The 22,935-nt window shown below is 42.8% G+C and overlaps 1 protein-coding gene across 8 annotated transcripts in view; it reads right to left on the bottom strand.

Moving 5' to 3' along the window:
• The window catches only part of KIAA1958, a 72,222-nt gene extending 49,736 nt beyond the window's left edge, over positions 1 to 22,486 (bottom strand). For 3 of the 8 annotated variants that reach the window (XM_080986770.1, XM_080986771.1, XM_080986769.1), the window contains exons 1-2: positions 22,172 to 22,480; positions 4,280 to 5,444 (exon numbers count right to left, since the gene is read on the bottom strand). In XM_080986770.1, coding sequence (XP_080842896.1) covers positions 4,280 to 5,420 — 1,141 coding nt within the window. In that variant the 5' untranslated portion in view covers positions 5,421 to 5,444; positions 22,172 to 22,480. Of the gene's footprint in view, positions 1 to 4,279; positions 5,445 to 21,109; positions 21,365 to 21,538; positions 21,630 to 22,171 lie in introns of those variants that run through there. The other 5 variants (XM_080986766.1, XM_080986772.1, XM_080986768.1 and 2 more) reach the window with 5 other exon arrangements.
• Between the last annotated feature and the right edge of the window lie 449 nt (positions 22,487 to 22,935).

Below are 22,935 nucleotides of genomic sequence, written 5' to 3'. Positions count from 1 at the left end.
TGCTTTCTCTTTATATTATAGCAATTACTTCTAAATATGCACCTATGCTTATAAATTAGCACATGCAAATTGGTGTTCTCTTTTGTCTTTTTTTTTTTAGTGTTGCATTTCCTCTTTTTGGGCAGTGTGCAGGTAGCCACAGGTCTGAACTCATATATACCCACTGGTTTTGTAGCTAACCCTGTCCCAACGGCACACAGTACATTACATTAAAGCCACAAGTTTGGACATTTCTTCAACTGAAAATGGTGTGCCAGGAGATCGTGTTATATTTAGCTCAGCGGCAGAGCTAGGCTCCATTTTTTATGCTGAATGGCCAGTGGCCTCTGAACTCCTCTTTATTTCAAGCAGGAAAGAGAGAGAGGGCATCTGATTAATCCACAACAGTAGTTTAATTGTTCATTTGACCACTTCCATCTGGATGTGACCCTAGAGGCTATCTGCAGAAATCGCCTTAGCCAAGAGCTATAAATTCTGTCATGTAAAATCAGAGCCCAATTTGCCGTAGTGGTTGAGAGCTCTGAATTTTAAGTTAAGGTTCTGTAACTTTCTCTGCAACACATGTATGCATGTATGTTTTGATAATTTGTTTGTTAAGATTTATGCTATGAAAAGCCTAGCCCAGTCCTGGGGGCTTAGGATAGATGATATACGGTACTTCTATCAATCATGCAAGCAAGCAAGCAAATTTTCACATCACTTGTGATCAGCAACTGGCATCAAAGACGCAACTGGCCCTCATGCAATGGAAGACAAAACTTGTGCACCTTTAGTGGTTATACAGAAGAGGAAATTTCAACAGATGCAGCCTCTGTTGCCCCAGCACATTCCAAATCACTATCTAGTGGTGCACTCAGATAAGGACAGGGCTTGTTCTGTACCTGAGGAACGAATAGCAGTAGGGCTGATTTACCACATTTTGAAGTAACTAATACACATTCGCATCTAAAGACAGGGGTCCTCATAAGACCATTCGGTCCGGTTGAGACAGGGCTACAAGATCATTCCACCCAGAATCAAAAACTACCCTAACTGTACCACTGATCACATATGTTTGAACCTCTTTAAGTATCTGTTTCTCCAGCCAACATGCTAGTTCTGCACACTGCATGCATATTATTAAAAAATATTAATTGGGTCCATGTACAAGGCAGAAACCACTCTCCTTTTTTATAAAAAAGAAGGATGTCACTGTTAAGCAGTGCTATATTGTTAAGTTAGAATATTGTTAAGTCACTGTTAAGTCAACTGTATTGAAAATATCCCGCAATTGTATTAATATTGTTGAATTTAAGTTTGAATGATGTTAATGATGAAAAATTGAAAATAAAATTTGAAAAAAGAAAAAAGAAAATATAGTTATTATGAGGCATTAAAAAGTAGGGAATGTTCACAAGCAATGTTCTTTGCAATCTTGTCTTTTTCATAATTTAATTTTAAATATATCAAAAGGAAGCTTGGGGGAGCCCTATCTGAATCTTGCCCCTGCTCTCAAACCACATCTAAAATCTGCAAGGTAAGTTGTCTATGGTTTACATACGCATAGCGCTAAAGGACTGGAATATGAAGGATTCCCTTTGGTAAGTCTTTTGAGTAGAGAGGATTGCAAAGGACAAAATTTAAACCTGTGTTTAAGTTTAATATACTTTTTGCTACATAGATAACCAAGGTTATAAAACTGGTGAACAAGTTTTTATTTTCAGCATTAAAAGGTTTATAATGGACTTTGGCTAGCCAGACTTCTATTTAGGATGAATAAACTTTTTTTACCATTAAAGGATTGCAAGGTCCATATAAAAGCACTCAACAGTTACAATGAATCACTATTTATTCAATAAAATCTAAGTCTTAGCAACATTCAGATACAAATACTCTAAAGAAATGTTCCCTTTTATCAGCAAATAAAGCACCTACTGTTTTAAACATCTCACATTTTGCTGCCAATTGTCTTTGCACAACAAGGGAACTATATACAAGATGCAGTATTAAAAATACTATTGGTTCAAAGGCAATAAAACTTTTAGAAGGTTCTGATGTCAAGTTGCAACATTAAAAAAACAAAGAAAAGAAAAGCACATTTCAAACTTCACTTCATGACATTCCAAAACATAGAGAATGTTAGATTGAAACCAATTGTGAAATAGTTCATAAAAAGGATTTCCAACAAGAAGCTAAGAAGAAAACCTATTGACCAGGCAAGAGCAGAAATCTAGACTCCTAGCATATGTATCAGATTGCTTGGCCTAATACAAATAACTTATAGAGCTTTCCAATCACATCTCTGTTCCCTTCCATGCCTGAAGAGGGCTTTGGGATCAGAGCATATATACAGTCTGGATAACTCACTAGGCTAGACCCCAAGCTTAAGCCGTTGAAGTCCTAGATCTACTGATCGACAAAACCTACAAAATTTTGGATTAACATTCAAATTGTAACTTCATTAGTTTTAACATGACAGGGGTTGATTTTGTTTAATGGATTAATACTATAGTAGCCTTTTTTTCTTTTTTTCTTTTTTTGGAGTGGGGGACAATAGCAGTTGATGTCAGTTACAGCAACCCTTAAGTGCTGCTGGGTTGCACTTAGTTTATACACTGGTATCGCTCAACCCATAGCTTTTGATCTTCAAAAGTCAAAGTATGAGAATGAGAGCCTCTTCCTGTACTGTATAGTCCTCTTGTTCCTTAGAAGAGCTTAGCTGGGGTCCTGCTTGGATTATGTCTGAAGTCTGACAAGAGGCTATCACTAGCCTTCTCTGTAGGAGCTGTAGAACTCTTTCATCGTGGAGTTCCCTACCAAGTCTGCTTGACTCCCATTTGCCTTCCATGAAATGCAAGGCAGTCTTTTCTGTTCAGGAACAGAACACCATCACGTTGCAATTTCTGCCCATCACTGCCAGAGGTTGCCCAGGAACTAGCCCTGATAAAAATCCCTCCCTCTCAGAAGGCTCACCTTCTAAGAACCAGGAATGTGTCCCCCTCCACATAAGAGACAATTTATGATGCAGCGGCTTGGCCCAGCCATTCTGCAGAAACAAGCCCCACTGAAACACTGGGTCTTACTTCCATTTAACTGTATTTGACTGTCATGACGCATTGAAGTCTGTGCCATGGCATGGTAAACAAACCCCTTTAGTGATCTCTTTGTGAACTAGAATCATAGAATCATAGAGTTGGAAGAGACCACAAGGGCCATCGAGTCCAACCCCCTGCCAAGCAGGAAACTACCTTTGCAGGAACCATCATACTTATTCTTTACCGATATGTTAACACATTTTCTTCTTTTTTTAATGTGACCTATAATCAGTGTTCCCCCCCCCTGGGGGGGAGTGCTAGCGCTCACCAACAAGCAAGGGGAGGAACCAGCAAACGGGGGAGGGGTGTGGCCTGACACCAAGGCTGGGAGGTAAAGGCGGGTTAGCTGATTGATGCTACCTTGCCCACCCACTCACCTACTAGGGTGCTGCTGCCCAGGTGATGAGGCTTTCCCCACCTGGCTTTGTGAAGGAGGTGGCAGGGCTCTGGGGTCCTGTCAGAGCTTAGCACCTCCTTCCTTAAGCTGGGCAAATGCTTCCCAGGCTTCGGGAAGGAGGTGCAATGCTCTGACACGGTCCAAGAGCCCTCCCTCCTCCTTCCCTCCCCAAAGGTGGTGGTACTGCATACTGATGCATACTGCCAGAGAAAAAGCACAGCCTATAATATGATCCATACTTGCACTGAAACTTTTACCTTCAAATAATAATAATAATAATAATAATAATTTTTTATTTATACCCCGCCCTTCCCTGTTCAGAAAACCGGGCTCAAGGTGGCTAACAACAAATTTAAAACACTTAATTGATGCAACAACAAAAAATAGCATAAAATACAGTATAAAACATGAATAACAATAAATTCAGAATTCAAAAATCAATTTAGGGGGGAAATCCATCCAATAAACATTGATCACCAGGGCTAGCTGGCTAAATTAGTCCTGTTTGGGCCAGCGAGGAGAGCAGGGGAGAATTAGCTGTGGGATCCCAGAGTGGGCAATCTTCATAAAAAGGGGAGGGGGAGGGAAGGAAGGGGAATAAAAGATCAGGCTAAGTTCAAGTTGAAAGCCAGGTGGAATAGATCTGTCTTACAGGCCCTCTGGAAAGAAGTTAAATCCTGCAGGGCCCTGGTCTCATGGGACAGAGCATTCCACCAGGTCAGAGCCATCACTGAGAGGGCCCCATTTTAAAATACCCCCCCCCCAAAAAAACCCAATACATCATGAGAAGCATTCCAAGTATTGATACCTGGTATTGTCTGTGCCATTGGCTCTGTGGTGATGGCGGGAGCAGTGCATGGGTGCTGCTGGCTGGAGCTAACTTCTGGCTCTGTGCTAGCAGAAGGAGACAATGCTACATCGCTGGGAACCTGATTTGGCACAGGCTGGAGGGCATCTTCTGAGGCTGCTTGCTCCTCTTGCCCAGGGAGTTGCAAGGCTGATAAAGGAATGCTTAACGGCTTGCCAGCATTGGAAGTGCTGGCAGGCATCTGCAGGGCTGCCTGAGGGTTGGCAGCCAGGCTGCTACCAGGCCCTTTACTTGGAGAAGCCAGAGTTACTTTGGGAGGCATCTGGGAGGAGGCAGAGATGTTCTGCAAATCATATTCAGCAATGAGTGAAGGTGGCGAATGAGGGGTGGATTTAGATGGCACAGGGTAGGAGGCTGCTGGGTGAGCTTTGGGTTTCGACATCTGTGTCAAGGACAACGCTGGGCCGTCGATGCCGCCGGTGATCTCTGCATTAGCCACAATGTAATAATCCTCGGGAAGTTCTTGCTTGATTTTTTTGACGGACACATTGCTGCTGTTCTCGTCGACGACCTGAGAATGGGAGCCTGGACGGAACGAGGAGGTGGCGCCCGGGGCTGGCCTTTTGCGGGAATTGGTCTGAGATCTTTGAGGGCGAGGTTCAAAGTCGCTATCTTCATCTGTCACCGAGGACTCACAGACCATGTCAAAAAGAGTAGCTTCATCTTCATATTCCTCCACGGTTTCGTCTAACTCTGAGGGCTCACTGCAGTAAGAGAAATCACAGGAGTCTCTGGTTCTGTTGCAGTCCAGCTTTGCTTTCCCTGGCCTCCCAGAGTAGCGTTCCACTGGGCTGGCTTGTGTGTCCGAGGGCATGCCCATGAGGCTGGGGCTGTGCGAGTTGAAGCTCCTGTTGTCCTGGAAACATACTCTTTCCTGAGAGCCTGCTCTACAGGTTGCCGTCAGGGGCCAGTGATAGGCATGGCCTGCGCTGCAGCCCCACATAGCTGTCAGGTTGCCATGTGAGCCCTCTGAAAGAAGGTGCTTCAGATTTGGAATGAGGGTACATATGGTCCCGTGGCTGTGGGCCCAGCTGACCAGCTTGGAAAGGTTTTCGGAAGAAGTGTGAAGGCAGTCCTCCATGGTGCAGGCTCAACAGCTCTGTTCCTAGAGGAGACACAAGAAAACTTTACACTGGAGCCAAAGTTTGAATTTGACTTCACATTTTACGTGTGTATCTGTGTGTGTGTTATTTATGTTTTCCTCGCACAAAAGAACCATGTAAAATAGTAAACGCAGTAATCAACAAGTTTTAAAAGGTATTTCTCAGCATAGCCATTTACCGTATTTTTCGCCCCATAGGGCGCACCTAGTTTTTTGGGGGGGAAATAAAGAAAAAAAATTATTTTCCCCCCAGGCGTGGGGCTGGGGAAGCCCGAGTTTCCCCCGCCCCCAGCCCCCAGAACAGCCTGCTATCCACAAGCCTAGGGAGCCCGGCGGGAAGTCGCACTGGTCTCCCCAGGCTTGTGGATATCTGCCCGAAGCCCGGGGGCGCTGCTCAGTGCGCCCCAGGCTTCGGGACACAAGCAGCTCTCCAGAAGCCGTGGGAGCCCGGCGCGACTTCCCGCTGTGCTCCCACGGCTTGCGGAGAGCTGCCCGAAGCCCAGGGCACGCTCCGCTGTGCTCCCCGGGTTTCAGGATGCAGGCTGCTATCCGCAAGCCTAGGGAGCCCGGCAGGAACTCCCGCGGGCTCCCAGGGCTTGCGGATAGCTTCCTGAAGCATTGAGAATGAGAGGGGTCGGTGCGCTCCAGGCTTCAGCGAAAGCCTGCATTCGCCCCATAGGACGCACACACATTTCCCCTTCATTTTTGGAGGGGAAAAAGTGCGTCCTATAGGGCTAAAAATACTTCTGCAGAGGTTCAGTTTTAGTTGGTTAAGCATTTGGATGTAGCAAAGATATTAAGGATCCAATCCATATGTTGTTGTCTTGCTCAAGGCTACAGCCCTATGTAAATCCACTTGAAATCATTGTGGCTTGCTTCTGAGTAAGCATGTTTGGACTCAGGCTGCAATTCATGCTGTAATCAAATGGGCTTAACATGCATCTAACTATGGGCATGACCCTATCAAAGTGAAACACTTTTAGATCACAAATTAGGCAATATATTAGCTCCATGTTTGTTCCCTTAAGTGCAGAAACTGATAGGGATCAAAACTCTAGCATGAGGGGTGAGGACTTGAAACCTCTATCACTCCCTATAGCAGGGCTGCCATATGGCTGGGTTTCCCCAGACATATCCAAGACAGCGTCCAGGTGGAATTTCCGAAAATCACGCAAGTGTTTGGGGAAACCCGGACACATGGCAACCCACGTTCCTTTAAAATAGCTGAGAAACTTCAAATTTCTTTTGAAGTTCAACAACTTTTGTCTCTGGATTTTCACTTTTTGGAATCTGGCAAAATTTTCAATTCAGATTGAAATGCTTGCAGTTTGCATGTTGTGTGGCGGGCAGAATCCCAATTTGCTTTAAGGATTAACCCCCTCTCATGCTATGCTCCATGTGGAACAAGGCAATCCCACAAGTAAAACTGGATACTGGTCATGGCAATGCATTCTATGGGGGGCTTCCCTTGCACAGTTTCCTTGATGGGTGTAAGTAGGTTGCAGTATGGGACACAGCTGACAGAGACCAATAACCCAGGGCCCTAACACTGCGGTCATCAAAGGGGCCAGTTTAGTGCCCGACACAGTGCTGTCCTCAAGTAGCACTCCAGCCTGTTAGGATATAGTTCCATTCCACCTTAAAAGGGTCATGCATAACTGTTGTGTGTCACATGCCTGTTTACATTTCCAGCACAGTCTGCTGGGAACTTCCGTTGTATGTTGCTTTTGCTATACTGTTTTGTTGGACACGAAGGGAAGCAGACATGTTTTCCTTTGTTCCTGAACTATGCTGAATAAAATGCTGTATATACTGCTTGCACATGGACAAGGACACCATGGACAGATGCAATACACAGACACACAGACACACACACCCTCTGCACACCTTATCTATCATAATGAGAACACACTTTGAGAGAACATCATTTTGGGGCCAACTCACATTGTGCTTAGTACAAATAAAATAACATTGCAGTCCCAAAATATTTTCCTTTGAAGCTTCTCAGCTGCATTTTATATCGAGTTCTTTGCTCTTGTGAGAATTAATTACTGTTCCGTTTCAGTTTTATTGCCTCACACAGTGCAGCAAGTGTTTGAAAATTTGTGCTGCCTCTATTTATATACAACACAACCCTAACTACAGGTTAATTTGGGGGGGGGAATAAGTTGCTTCAACAGTGTAATGGCGTTAACAGAAGAGGATTTTAATACTGGTGTTTTGCTTGTTTTTGTTTTTAAATCAGGAGAGACTGCTGTAGCAATGCAGTATCACCAGCAGGTGATCTAATAAACAGTGAACCATTTTTATTAATATTTTTTGTTCTTTCCAGTTTACAGAATTTTAATGAAGGATTTCATTTTCCATTTGCTTAAGCCATAGCACAGCACCGCATTCCTTCTAGTCATCTACTACCATTCTGCTACCATTGGCAAGTCTTCTGGGGAAAAGGTTGCTTTGCCAAGTGTAGCATGGCAAGACTTCAGCTACAACTGCCTGCTCAACAGGTGCTGAACAGACTGCAAACAGATTGACTGGTAAAGTGCATTCTGCCATCTGAAGAACACTGAAAAAAGCCCTGAGAATACATACAGTGAGCAATTACCTTTTGCAAACTGTTTTGGGATAGTGTGTGGGGTGGAGATGAAGGCTGAAATCCTGTGCACACTTCAAGGGAGTCAGAACCACTGAATCCAGTAGGACTTTGCATCTGAATATACCAGTTTAAGGTAGCACGGCACATGCATCACCAAACACTACTACCCTTTCAATCCCTAGTAGAAAGGCTGGTTTTAATTTTTTTAATAAACAGATCAAAGTTACATCGCACCTCAAAGAACCCATTAAGGGTTCATGATTGCACTAAAACAACAGGAAAAGTTTTGAGCCTGCCTTTGTGCAGAAAGGTAAAATAACCCCTCTTCTGCTTCTGCAACCAAAATACACAGTATTCAGTTGATAGTGGCCTCAGATGTCTGATGAACATTTACATCATATACAAAAAATAATACACACCTAATGAAAAAAAATCCATTTTGTTCTGTGACTGATTACTTGAGACTGCACAACACTCATTACTGTGTTGCAAACTGAATGCAACTCATCTGACCAAACTCATAACTGGAGAGTGAATTAAACGTCCTTACCAGTAATGCTATTATATGTGGTGCATGTTTATCAGGTGCTGCCTCTTCAGTTTCCTCTCCTAAATGTCTGGAAGATGTAAAAGCAACAGAGTGTACTATTCCACCCACCCTCAAATACTTTCCAGTAAATAATTGTAATGAATGAATGACATGGAAACGATACGGTTGTTTTTCCTTTGCCAACCTCCTGAAAACCCTGTCCAAAGACAAAAAGAAACTGTTTCTCTACTAAATATATATTATAACTTGATTTCCGCTGCTCTGATGCTGTATGAAACTCTGTACATTACAATTATGAATGTGGAGAAAATGATATTGGTGAATTAGCTTTCAGAATTTACTATGCACTTTCACAGCTTGAGCAGGCAATTAAGGACAAAGCAGAACAACATTTGAATAAAGTCACATGCTAAAGCAATGCCAAACCCAGCATCTGTAACTGAAACTTGAGTGTTGCGTTGAGTTAATTCAGTATGAAAGTGTAACTTGACCTGATAATACAGTGTCTTATATTCTACATTATACCAGATACAGTCGTACCTTGGAAGTTGAACGGAATCCGTTCCGGAAGTCTCTTAGACTTCCAAAATGTTTAGAAACCAAGGCGTGGCTTCCGATTGGCTGCAGGATGCTCCTGCAGCCAATCAGAAGCTGCGTCGGATGTTCAGGTTCCAAAGAACGTTTGCAAACCAGAACACTCACTTCTGGGTTTGCGGTGTTCGGGAGCCAAAATGTTCAACTCGCAAGGTATTTGACGTCCGAGGTACGACTGTACACTATAAGAAAATCCCTTCTGGATCAGACCAAATAATGATCTAGTCCCAATATCCTGCGTACAAAAGGGAAGAAAGAACTAAGTCTTCCAGCATACTTTCCTACTCAAACTCTTCCTTACAACTTGCCAGGATACTGAGAACTGCTGTCATACTGCCCAGGTTAGTGTTACACTACGTAAGCTTGAACTTCCACTAAGAGCAAATTCAGCTGGTGAATACCAGTAGAACTGTAGCCAAAAAGGGGCCACTGAGAAACAATAAAATACCATCATGCTTGAATTAAGCCTATGGTTTGTAAAAGTACAAAAAAAATGGTGGTTTGTTTCACTCAAAACAAACCACAAAGTGAAGCCAAAGATTGTTCTTGGGTTTCCAGGCATGCTATGGTTCACTTAAATGTGCAATGATGCCAGGTTCGGATCCAACCCAGGGACCACAGTTTGTCACTCCTGCTCACAATAGGTGAAGGAATAAAGTGGGAGCAATCTTCGCATTCACAGTAAAGCATTAACTATGGTTTAAAACGATGTGCAAACTGGGTCATAAATTTAGTATGCTTTCATCTCATTTTTACTTGCGACATTTCAGTTTTGCAGCATGACAATATCACTGTTAAAATATACTTTCTGTCTGTCCAAAAGCTACATTCAGCCGAAACAACATAAACGGAACGATTATGTTAGTAGCTGAGAGAACTGGTGGCAACAGAATTTGAGATACCGGTACGTGGGGTTTTTAAACCCAATAGTTTACCTTTATGGGGTCTACTAGCCAGTACAATGCTGGTTACTTGTCTAAGCAGTGAAGTCCAAAAGGGTTTAGTGAATTCCAAAGGATAACCTTATTTTGATTCATGTATTGCTTCAAGAAGTAGGTGGCTTCTTGTTAAAATGAAGACAAAATTGAATTTCTCACTACTCCCTAATTGCACTTATGCATTTTCCCACTCATAGTTTTTAGGGGAACACCTACACTGAGCAATTGGTATAGAAACAAAATATTGATTTGCTTTTACACCTGCACATTGGCTCTATTCCATGAGCAGGCAAACTAAGGCCCAGGGGCCGGATCTGGCCCAATCGCCTTCTAAATCCAGCCTGCGGATGGTCCGGGAATCAGAGTGTTTTTACATGAGTAGAATGTGTGTTTTTATTTAAAATAAATCACTGGGTTATTTATGGGGCAAAGGAATTTGTTCTCCCCCCCTCCAAAATATAGTCCAGCCCCCCCACAAGGTCTGAGGGACAGTGGACCGGCCCCCTGCTGAAAAAGTTTGCTGGCCCCTGTTCTGCTGGCCATATGTTTGCCAAGCATGAGAAGGAGCCCTCTGCACATTCTGATGTACACACCTAGCGCATTTCCACCAAGGGGAAGGGTTCCTATTTGGCCCCAAATACGCCACATGGAGAAGCTAGCAGTCACAAGTCACACAGCTGGTAGATACAAGTCCACTGCCCGCCTCAACATAAACAGAGGTGTTTATTTTAGTCTGCCTGTTCAAGAGTCAATGTTGTCATTCGTCTGCCCCTCATATTAGCTGAAAGGCATCACTTTTCAGAGACAGGGAAAGTACCTTCCTGCCATTAGATCCCTTTTGGGGAACAACCAATCACCCTAGGCTTATTAAGCAACCAATCTACTTAATAAAATATGGTCACCCAGCAGATATACAGTGGTACCTCGGGTTAAGTACTTAATTCGTTCCGGAGGTCCGTTCTTAACCTGAAACTGTTCTTAACCTAAAGCACCACTTTAGCTAATGGGGCCTCCCACTGCCGCTGCGCCCCCGGAGCACGATTTCTGTTCTCATCCTGAAGCAAAGTTCTTAATCCAAAGTACTATTTCTGGGTTAGCAGAGTCTGTAACCTGAAGCGTATGTAACCTGAAGCGTATGTAACCCGAGGTACCACTGTAATAATACCATCTTTATAAAACAGTACTAGCATTTCTGTTTGGCCTTGGCTTCTGATTAAAGCGAACAGATTTTAACCGTCCTTCAGAAATTGTACATATGCACACAAGATGTGTCTGTAAAAGCAGGTGCAGCTTGCTGAAAAGGGCTCAATTAAAGTGTAACATGTTTCTTGTAAATTAAGACCCTGTTGAATAACAACCTCCCATACAAATGTTTCTGTTTCTGTATTAGAGCGAAGCTCTACTGCTGTCATGCATAGCTGGTTCAGAAAACACAAGCTTGGCATAATGGAGTATTTTTCATGCCAAAGGGAAATATAAAAATAAAATTCCACTTCGTACATTATCCTATGCCAGAGAGTTCTCTTTGATTGCACCCAGAAGGTGGCCAACCTTAATTTTCTGCAGATTGGCGTATTAGAATGCAATGCAATGCTTCAGAATAGTTTATTTAGCAAGACGCTAGCTGGAACGGAGGCATGGTGAGAACTGCAAACAAATTTGCAGCAGGGAGGAAACATGACATAACTACATATATTTTGTTGGAACTGCATGGATTCCAAATGCTATGTCAGAGTGAAAAAAGTACTAAATCTATGGCAGTTCTGAACCCATACTAGGGCATTCCAAATCAATGTAATTGCTTGCAAGCATATGAGCAAATATTTTTTCACCTTCGCTTTACAGAGGAGGTATAATTGGCTCCTGCCAAACAAGACATCTGTTATCCAATTTCATTCAGGATAAAGCTACTGATTTGGCATGCATTACTGAAACCTGGCTGGATGATAAGGAAGACCACATCTGGCCAAACCAGTTCCAGTCAATATCCAACCCATAACCATCACAGAGAAGGACGAGCAGGATATAGCATCATATCACCCTACAAAGATACTACCACTTTGCCAAGTATCCAGTGCAAAATGCAGCTAGTTCATCTGTGACTGTATGTGTGGCATTGTAAATCAGGGACAAGTTAGGAATTCTGACAAAGATCACTGATGAACTGATTATTACCTAGTAAAGGCTCCCAAATCTTTGTAAGGATGGATGGCTAATTTGGATGAACTCTGTCTCCTGAGACATAAAGATTCAATTGGTTGCCAGAACATTATGTGGAAGCAGCTTCCTGGTTATGACAACAGCTGCTCTTTCAATAGCCTGACTGACCTGTGGAATGAGAAAGTCTCTTACTGTGGATCTAATCTGTCCTAGGCACTTTTCTTGCATTCCTCTGCTTCTGGGTAAGTCCTTGATCTACTAAGATGCTCAAGTAGATGGTAGAAAACTCTAACCTGTACCAGGAGGAGGCAAGATGATGCATGACTGCTTCACCATACCATGGCAATGGTGATGGTAGGATCATTTTTTCCCCTTCAAACACTAATCGCACAGAAAAAAATGGATCTCAGCTTGTGAGATACTGTCGTCTTTAGACGCACTTTTAAAAGCAGTACCAGTTGGCTCGCTCAGGCAGAGGTCAACAAAAGAGAGCAGACGCGATCTCTCACTAGGAGAGTCTGAGGTCAGCTCTTCTGGGAAGCCAGGCAACCAGCATTGGCTTCTTCAGGCAGCTAGGTCCTGGTAGCCTCCCTAAGCAATCAAACTCCTCCCTTGGCCTCATCCCTCCTCTTCCTTTCATATTATGATTTCCAACCACACCTGCCTAGGACATGAGTAGGTCTTTGCTTCTGAGAAGACTATTGCTCGTGGAGCTATTCTCCCATGGCTCCAGGAACATGGTCAACTGTGGAAGCTAACAACTCGCTGCCACTGCAACAGGTTAGCTGCTTCCTATGTCTTTCAGCGTTCCATCTTATTCTGCTGCCCCTATCATGCATCTTGGGCTATGTCAGGGAAGAGCTGGATAGCTTTTCTCTATGTACTTTCTCTACACTTGTATCATTTTATTATCTCCCCTCTCTCTCACACACACAGTCCAACTATAAAGTCAAAAAAAGCATAAACCTTTCCCTGTACGCAAGGGGGTTAAAGCCTTGTATCATTTCAATTCACCTTCTCAAGCTGTACAATTTAATAACCTTTTTGAGATGAAGCAACAGGAACTGTACACAATATTCCAAATGTCGTTGCACCATAGATTTATGTAAAGGCATTAAGGCAGCAACAGTTTTATTCGCAATCCCTTTCCTAATAATCCCTCGCATGGAATTTGCTTCTTCACCCACCCACTGCCACACAATGAGTTGACATTTTCATTGAGTTATCCACCACTGAACTCACTGGGGTTAACTTCTCAGTAAAAGCACATAGGATCAGATTGCACATAGAAACTGAATCCAATGAATTATGAGCTTATTGTACTGCAGGCTTAGGGCGCATGAGCAGTACATATTATGTATGAGCTTATACCTTTAGATGCAAGATCTCTCAAGCAGAATAAATATTTTGCATTATTTACACAGGAACTTTTATACAATATATCACTCTGTATATACCAGAAATATAGTCCCGTAGGTGGAAGATTTCCATTTTTCAGTGTAATTTATCTTTGATAGCATGTGTTTGAATAGTCATATAAACAAGACCTTGTACTCACTTCAAGACACAATTACTGAGCAAGGCAATATACACAGTTGCTAGCAGACTGAGCAACTCATTATGGAATCTGTGTAGTATATTAGTTACCAAGGAAACATACTTGAGCACAGATACATGATAATTTCTGCCTTACAGAATAATTCATTCAATATGGCTGATTTCCTTTTTTCTTTTACCCACAAAAAAATCAACATTTTGAACAAAGGTCAATAGAATTATAATTAAATAGCTGTTGCTCCAAGGTCATTTTATGAAAAGTTTGTCAGTTAACTTTGGACCACTATTACATAGGTATTGTATGATAGAGTGCAGAGTACAGTGGCATTGTGCCAAGGATGCATGAAATAATTTTTTGTTTTTTGTTTTTAATGTCTTAGCTTTATGTTTTATTATGTTTCTGTATATACTGGAAGCTGGGGCAACCCAGTCAGATGGGCAGGGTACAAATAATAAAATTGTTTTGGTTATTGCTAATTTTTCTTACACTTTTGGCTAGAAAGGCTAACACTGCATGATGACTGTGTAGGGAAGGAGACGATTTTGCCCTTTTCACATTCATAGGAGACGGAAGGGTGCTGCAAGTTCATGCATCTTCTCCTATCACAGGTCATTTTATGTTGATCTCAGTCAAGATGTGTCTCCTCTTTTGCATCTCTTTAGTCTGCCTTTTTCTTTAGCCAAATGCACATTGCTTTAGGGTAGAGAACTTTATTCAGGTTGTACAGGCATCCTTGTACAGCATCACTGCGGACCTGATAGAGAGGTAAAGGTAAAGGGACCCCTGACAATTAAGTCCAGTCGTGAACGACTCTGGGGTTGCGGCGCTCACCTCGATTTACAGGCCGAGGGAGCCAGCGTTTATCCACTTCCGCAGACAGTTTCTCCGGGTCATGACTAAGCTGCTTCTGGCGAAACCAGACCAGCGCACAGAAATGCTGTTTACCTTCCCACCAGAGGGGTACCTATTTACCTACTTGCATTTTTTGTGTGCTTTTGAACTGCTAGGTTGGCAGGAGCTGGGACCGAGCAACAGGAGCTCACCCTGTCGTGGGGGTTTCGAACCACCCACCTTCTGATCGGCAAGCCCTAGCTTCAGTCGTTTAGACCTCAGCACCACCCGCATCCCAGTACATGGATAGACAGGTCTAAAAAGCCCAGGACACAATTTTTTACAGCCCTCTGGAAGCTATGGTGGCTCATATACCAGAAGTAAGGCATTTAGCATTAACTCTGGAAGTGTATACTTGATTCTCACCAAACTAAACCGCCTAGTGCAAAAGACTCCTAGGAGGCTTAGTTTCATCAGAATTGAGTACAAAATTCCAGAGTTAAATACATTGATTCTTCTTTTTTTTAAAATAGTATTTTTCCCCATATAGAAATTTACATTTACTCAACAATCATACTCCAGTTCAACAAAACTAATTGCTTCCCACTCACTTAGCATCAATGATTATAACCCAGATTACATACAATTGTGTTTTAAGGTTCTTTCTTATCTAATTGCATCCTCTCTGACATGTTTCTTAATATATTCTGCTACATTCTTATGACAAATCCAAGTTTGCTTTTGCATAAAGCAGTAAACTACTCTCAAAGACTGGATCCTGTCTCTTAGGCTCATTATGACTAGTATGTAGTTAAAAAGTGGGGGAGGCTATGGCAAGGCATCACATTACTATAACTTGTCGGTTTTCTGCTCAATTAAAATTTGCTCCATTGCTCCTTTGAAGAAACTAATTAAAGTAACATCAAGAGGAATTTTTAAAGCAAACCATAATAAAGTACATTTGATCACAACAACTTATGAAATGGTAGCAAAGTCAAGTGATTCTTCCAATCAAATCTGATACTATATTTAAAGACAGTGTCATTATACATTGTTTCATTTGTAACTATGTTGTGTATTTTCTGTTTTTTATATTGTAAACCATCCTGTGATCCTTGGATGGAAGGCGGAATATAAATGTAATAAATAAATAAATAACAATAACGTATAATGTTGGAAGAGTTACACAAAGAGTTTTTGCTAGCTGAGATGGACATTTGGCAAATGGCTAGGCAATTATTTAAAGAATGTGTGTGCCATCACAAAAACTTTGATAACTTTAGGTGAACATTATTTCATATTGTTTTGTTTTACTTGGACTTTCCATGAACCTTACAAGTTTGTAATTTGAGAACTCATAAAAGGTGCCCATCACTAGCCAAAAAGTAATCTAATTTCTAGCCATGCTAAACTTTATTCTTCAGAAACAGAGGTCTAAACCAAGAGCTAAGCCAAACTTTTATGCTCCGAATGCCCTTTTTTGCCTGATGAAGAATTCAGTGAAACTCAAAATTCTAATGTGTCTTTGGACAGGCTGGTTAATCTAATAAAAGACAGTATCTCATATGTTCTACAGCTGTCTGTTCTGGGAAATAAGTTGTGAGATATAGATGTAGTTACCAGAGTTTCAAATCAGTGATGCTGGAAGTTGGCTTGAAGAGCTGCTTGCTCAAAGCTTGGAGGAGCCAATATGAGTTCAAATAAAAGAAACAACCGAATGTATACCCCAGGTGTATGCCAAATGAAGAAAGTGTTCTATTTATCATGGAAGAATCTACTCACTGAGTTTGTCATATTCTTTTCCTGCCCTTCCTTCAAGGAAAACAGAGCAGCATGCATAATGTCCCCTTACATTATACTCGCAGCAACCCTATGGTGCATATTAGGCTGAGATGTAAGTCTTCTTCAGGCATTAATGTTTCCGTATTCAGTTAAGACACGAAGAGGGTTGTGAGAATGAATGCACTAGCTCTGTTGCCCTCCACAAGTTGAAGGAGGGTGACGATCTGACATAAGGAGCCTCCTTGAGTACAACTGTCTCCTGCTTTGGATCTTCACCAAGAGAGACAGTGATGTGGATCAGAGCAAGCGCATTCATCCCTGCCTTACTTGTTAACATGGAAACAAAATACCTGGAGAAGGTTATAGTCAATGGCCCAAGGTCATGCAGTGAATTTGATGGGGGCAAGGGAGTTGAACATAGGTCTCCCTGGTGCTGGAATCCAACATTCTAGTACAGTCGTACCTACCTTGGATCTCGAATGCCTTGGATCCCAAACAAATTGGCTCCCGAACAATTGAAACCCGGAAGTGAGTGTTCCGGTTTTCAAACTTTCTTTTGGAAGCTGAATGTCTAGCAGGGATTCCTGCAGCCAATTAGAAGCCGCACTTTGGTTTCTGAACATTTTGGAAGTCGAACGGACTTCCGGAACGGATTCCATTAGACTTCTAAGGTACGACTAGTGATTCCATTTCTCGGTATAATATTTTGCCACACATATCCTTCAGCTACTGTGCTTTAAACAAACAAAATATCTTACATACCTGTTTGGCTAGGTTCCAGAAAGTGTCCCAAATAACAAATCCATGGCTCATAAGATATTAAACAGCAACCCAAACAACATAACTGTTATTTGCATACTTTTTTCTATTACTTATATTGTATATCTAGTTTTAAAAGTCTTGTCTCTTTGCAATTAGCGTGTAAGTATGACAACCAGTTCAGTAAGCTGCTTTACTTTTATACTACACTTCAGAGAGCCTAATAATTTTTTTATTTATTTTTTTTTAAAGCAATTTATTGGGTTTTACAATAAAAGTAAACATAATAAACAATATAACATTTGTCTTAACATAGTTTCACATTTTCTTTGGACTTCCTCACATCTCCCGCTCCCACTTTCATCGTTGTAACATTTTGTCAGCAATTTATCATCTTATTTAAATTCTTATATCCCTTCTATATTTCATAATCTTATAATTCTCGGAAGGAGCTAAATTTTCACAGTCTTACTTATTTTCTTAAAAACTTCTAAATTTAGTGGTGCTCAGTTGTTTTAGTCTAGCATCTTATTTAGCATTCACTCAAATTACAATGCTTTTGTAAATAGTTCTTAAATTTCTTCCAATCCTCCTCAATCCTCTCTTCTCCCAGGTCACGAATTCTGCCGGTCATTTCAGCCAGTTCCATATAGTCTATCAGTTGCATCTGCCATTCTTCCAGTGTGGGTAGATCTTGAGTTTTCCAGTGTTTTGCGAGAAGTATCCTTGCTGCTGTTGTTGCATACATAAAAAATGTCTGGTCCTTCTTTGCCACCCCTTGGCCGACAATACCCAAAAGGAAAGCCTCTGGTTTCTTAGTGAAGGTATATTTAAATACCTTTTTCAATTCATTATAAATCATTTCCCAGAACGCCTTCACTTTAGGGCAAGTCCACCAGAGGTGGAAGAACGTTCCCTCACACTCTTTACATTTCCAACACTTATTATCAGACAGGTGGTAAATTTTGGCAAATTTGACTGGGGTCATATACCATCTATAAATCATTTTCATTACATTTTCTTTCAGAGCGTTACATGCAGTAAATTTCAATCCATTACTCCACAACCTCTCCCAGTCCTCAAACATGATATTATGCCCAATGTCCTGTGCCCACCTTATCATAGCCGATTTAACCGTTTCATCTTGTGTATTCCATTTCAACAGCAAGTTATACATCCTTGAAAGTACCTTAATCTTTGGTTCTAACAATTCTGTTTCTAATTTCGATTTCTCCACCTGGAACCCTAGTTTCTTATCATTTTTAAAAACTTCTTTAATCTGAGCGTAATGTAGCCAACCTCGCACTTTGTCTTTCATTTTCTCCAAACTCTGCAATTTCCAATTGTCTCCATCCTTTTCTAGTATTTCCCAATATTTTGGCCATTTAGCCTCCATATTGGGTCTTTTTCGGGCCTTAGCTTCCAGAGGTGAAAGCCACCTTGGTGTTTTATTTTCCAGCAAGTCTTTATATTTTGTCCAGACATTAAACAGTGATTTTCTGACAATATGGTTCTTAAAGGCCTTATTTGCTTTAACCTTGTCATACCATAAATATGCATGCCATCCAAAAGCGTTGTTAAACCCTTCCAAATCCAACACATCAGTGTCTTCAAGAAGTAGCCAGTCTTTTAGCCAGCAGAACGCTGCGGCTTCATAATACAACTTTAAGTCTGGCAGGGCAAAGCCCCCTCTTTGTTTTGCATCGGTTAATATCTTAAACTTAATTCTGGGCTTTTTGCCCTGCCAGACAAACTTAGAAATGTCTCTCTGCCACTTCTGAAAGCACTCCGTTTTGTCCAAAACCTGAAGTGTTTGAAATAAAAACAACATCCTTGGCAATACGTTCATCTTGATAGCAGCAATTCGGCCTAACAAAGAAAGTTTCAATTTTGACCAACTATCTAAGTCTCTCTTAATTTCTGTCCAGCATTTTTCATAATTATCCTTAAATAGACTTAGATTTTTTACTGTTATGTTTACCCCTAGGTATTTTACTTTTTTAACCACATTGAGTTCCGTCTCATTCTGAAACCGTTCTGACTCTGTATCAGTCAAATTTTTCCCCAAAACCTTAGTTTTCTGTTTATTTAGTTTAAATCCAGCCACCCGACCAAAGTCGTTAATCAGTTGTAATACTCTTTTCGTACTGGGCTCTGGCTTCTGCAAGGTCAACAGAGAGCCTAATAATTTAAAGCAATACAGTTCTGTATTGTAAATAAACACATTAAATAGGATCCTGAATTTTAATCCAAAAGGATATACAGAATCAGTGCCAAAATGTAAATATGACTCATACTTTTTTTTCTTCAAAAACATACAAATATTTGTAGCCATGTAGAGCCCACAAGAATGAGAGCCACAAAGTGGATGAAAATACATTGTTTCATCTACTCTTTTTCTTTCCTTACTAATGTAACTTTATTGTTAAGAGTCAATAGCAAGAGCTTATATAAAAACAACAAAGCTTACTGTGGAAACTTAAAAGACAGATTTATTATGGCATAAACTTTGTGGACAAGAGCCCATTTCACCAGAAACTCTGGTCCAGAAACTCTGGGCAAAAGAGAGATGACTTCAGAGTTAGCGAAGGTGACTAAAATATGTGGATCTTGGGGGAAGGTGAAATTCTGCTAATCAGCTTTCATAGAAAGATATGAGAATATACTACATACACGTTTACCAACTATCACTTTTCAGACTGAGGGCACTTCCGGACCATTGCAATTTTCAGGTGGGATTCAATAATTTATCAGAAAACATCTATCAGGCTATGCAGCTAAAGTTGATTTGGAGGTCTTGCACAACAAATCACTTCCCCAAATGGCCCAACTTCTTGCAACGAGGAAAGTGACAGGGAAATGCATTGGAAAGTGTGGTATAACGTCCCCACAAAACAAAGCAGAATGCATGCTCAATTAACAACCACTTTTGCCCCTGCAAACACTAAGGGTGAACGCTCAGTGAATGTTCTGGATGCAACATATAATGTTCTGCAAACGTTGATAAGACAACATGGGTGTTTGGTGGGGGGGCAGAACCTCAGTTAGCTATGTATTTTTATTGATGGGGGAGCTGCCCCTCTCTGCCCCCCCCCCTTGGCTACGCCCATGTATAAAGAGAGTGAGAAAATAGTGAAAGCATCCTAGGAGATAACATCAGGGCCTCTGTTAACAGAGGTTTCGGTATTTGTCACTTGAGTATCACCTTAATTCGGGATGAAAAACTAACTGGAATTTAGAATTACTGAGAGAAGGGTGCTAATACTTTTCCATGCTCCCCTTCTGTTGCAGGGAAAGTAAATGTGAAGCAGAGAGAGAGAGAGAGAGAGAAGGAAAGCATTTTCTCCCTTGAACTTCTTGCTAGGACTCTAAGCCTTTAGTTCTGCTAGCAGTGCCTGGCTTTGACTTATGCCATGAACGCCGTAATTCTGTACATGCCCACTCAGAAGTAAGCTTCAGGGAGTTCAATGTGTTTATAGAATTGTGCTTTAGAGGACTGTAATGGATGCATTTGCTACCAAAATCAAAGAGGGACACCTTTCTACAGCCTTTCTACTGTTAGGGAACAAGCCGCAAGCAAACGTGCGACACCCGGCAAGAGAAGCGCGCGCGAGAGAAAACTTCCAACCAACTAGAGACTCTATAGAGAAATGAAGTATCCCCCCCCCCCCCCCACTTAACAAAGCAGAAAGCTTTTCCTTGTAGCTCTTCTTGCCCCCCACCCCTCCTTTCTGCTTCTCCTTTTCGTCTTTTTAGGGCAAAGTAAAGAAAGGCTGATTTCTGCACGACGAAATTCCAGGACCAGGGCATAACGATTCTCGTGTGCTAGTGCGGATCCGTATTAAACAGAAGAAGGGGGGTGAGCTCTTTCCGAGTGGGAAGAGTCCTTCACCCACTTGCCTGGGTGCAAGAGAGGTTGAGCTCGATGGCTCTTACTTCTGAGTAGGCATGTATAGCAGGGCGCCGCTTGCCTCAAAGAGAGACACTTCATCCTCCTGTCCCGCCACACCTTGCCCCAGCTTTCTTACTAAATACTATACAGAACATAGGATTGTTACATGAACCTGAGGATCACCTAGTCCAACCCGCTGCAACGAAGAAATGCGCAGTTGTCCCATACGGGGATCGAACCTGCGACCTTGGAGTCACCAGCACCCTGCTCGAGCCAACTGCGCTATCCAGGCTGATAACGCGCCCGCTAATAACTGAAGACCCCACGCCATACTCCACTCCAGCCACGCACAGCGACGCTTCCTCCCCGAACGCGCGCGGCCCCGTTCCCTCCAACCCCACAGAAAACGCGCTTTCCCCACGACCCCCGCGACACACCTGCCCGTCCTGCCTCGCGCGCTCCGGGCCCACTTCTGAATTCAGCCATCTCTCGACTCGCGTCTTCGAAGCCTCTGCTTTTCCCCCTTCGCTAGAGGAGGAGGAAAGAGAGCCAAACGCTTCGTTCCTTTCATGCGCTAATAAACTTGCTCGCGCAATAAATGCCGGTCAATACAAGCCCCCTCGTTAAGTGCGGGGTCGAGAGCTCGAGCTTTCCAAGGAGGCCACCGCAGAGACACAGTGTTTATTTGTTTGTTTGGGGGGGTTTTTTGGGGGGGGGGGAGACGCTCCTCACCCATATCGCCTCCTTCCCCCATTCAATAACTGCCCTATCTCTCTCTCTCTCTCTCTCTCACACACACACACACACACACCTCTCGTCTGAACGCTAGCCGCCTTCCCGCCCCCTCCCGCCAAAACGGCAGAGCGAGAAGAAGACTTTCCCCCCTCTCAGGTCCCCTCAGTTGTCAAAAGTACTCCGGAGCGGCCAGCCCCCCTTTCGCAATGTGTGCGCGCGCGAGAGAGAATAGAGCATACGCGCCCCTTCCACTGACTCGCGCCATTTCGCTTCTGCTTGCCCCCCTCCCCAACACTCCCCCCCCCGCCGCCGCCGCGGCTCTCCTATCCACCTACCTGCACGTGCCTGTCCATAGGAATGCGGGGCGCGCGTGTCGCGAGGGGCGGGAGGAGCCGGTGCTCTATTCGTGATATTGAATGGCGCGGTTGCGCTCCTGACCGTCATATATTGTTCGGACTAGGAAGGAGAGTGTGTTTGGAGTGTGTGTGCGCCTGAGGTGTCTTTCATCCCCGCGCTCGGTTTTCCTCCTCCTCACCTCACACTGTGCGCGCGCGCGTGTGTATGTGTGTGCAGAAAGCTTTCCCTCCTCCTTCCCCCTCAGCGATATTATTAAACGCTCCGTGCGAGGAGAGAGGGCTCGTATCAGATACCGGAAATCGAAGCCCTGGCCGTAAATATACCACAGGAAGTCACACACACCCAGCCCGGTTACACACGCGTCGCCAGCCCCTGCCGCTGCTGCCTCCCGCTGCCCCAACACACAGAAACACAGGCGGAGACCTCCATGCTATATATCCCTGCCTCAAGCCCTCAGCTACAAAGAGATGGTGATGGATAATCTAGGAGTGGCGGAGAAGGCATCGCAGCTACCGTGCTATATTCGGGGCGTTTGTGTGCCAAACCATTATTATTATTATTATTATTATTATTATTATTGTTATTATTATTATTACCCCGCCCATCTGGCTGGGTTTCTCCCGCCACTCTAGTATACAACCATCTATAGGAGTACAGTCAGTCAATACACTTGGCGTCTCGACACAGCGTTAGTGCATACGGTGTAATATGCAACATCTGTCGGATCAATACATAGACGCCG

The sequence above is a fragment of the Podarcis pityusensis genome (assembly GCF_964106645.2).
Source record: "Podarcis pityusensis genome assembly, chromosome: 17".
Lineage (NCBI taxonomy): Eukaryota > Metazoa > Chordata > Lepidosauria > Squamata > Lacertidae > Podarcis > Podarcis pityusensis.
Note: the sequence above shows the minus strand (reverse complement) of the source record. Positions and strands in the feature narration are given on the sequence as shown.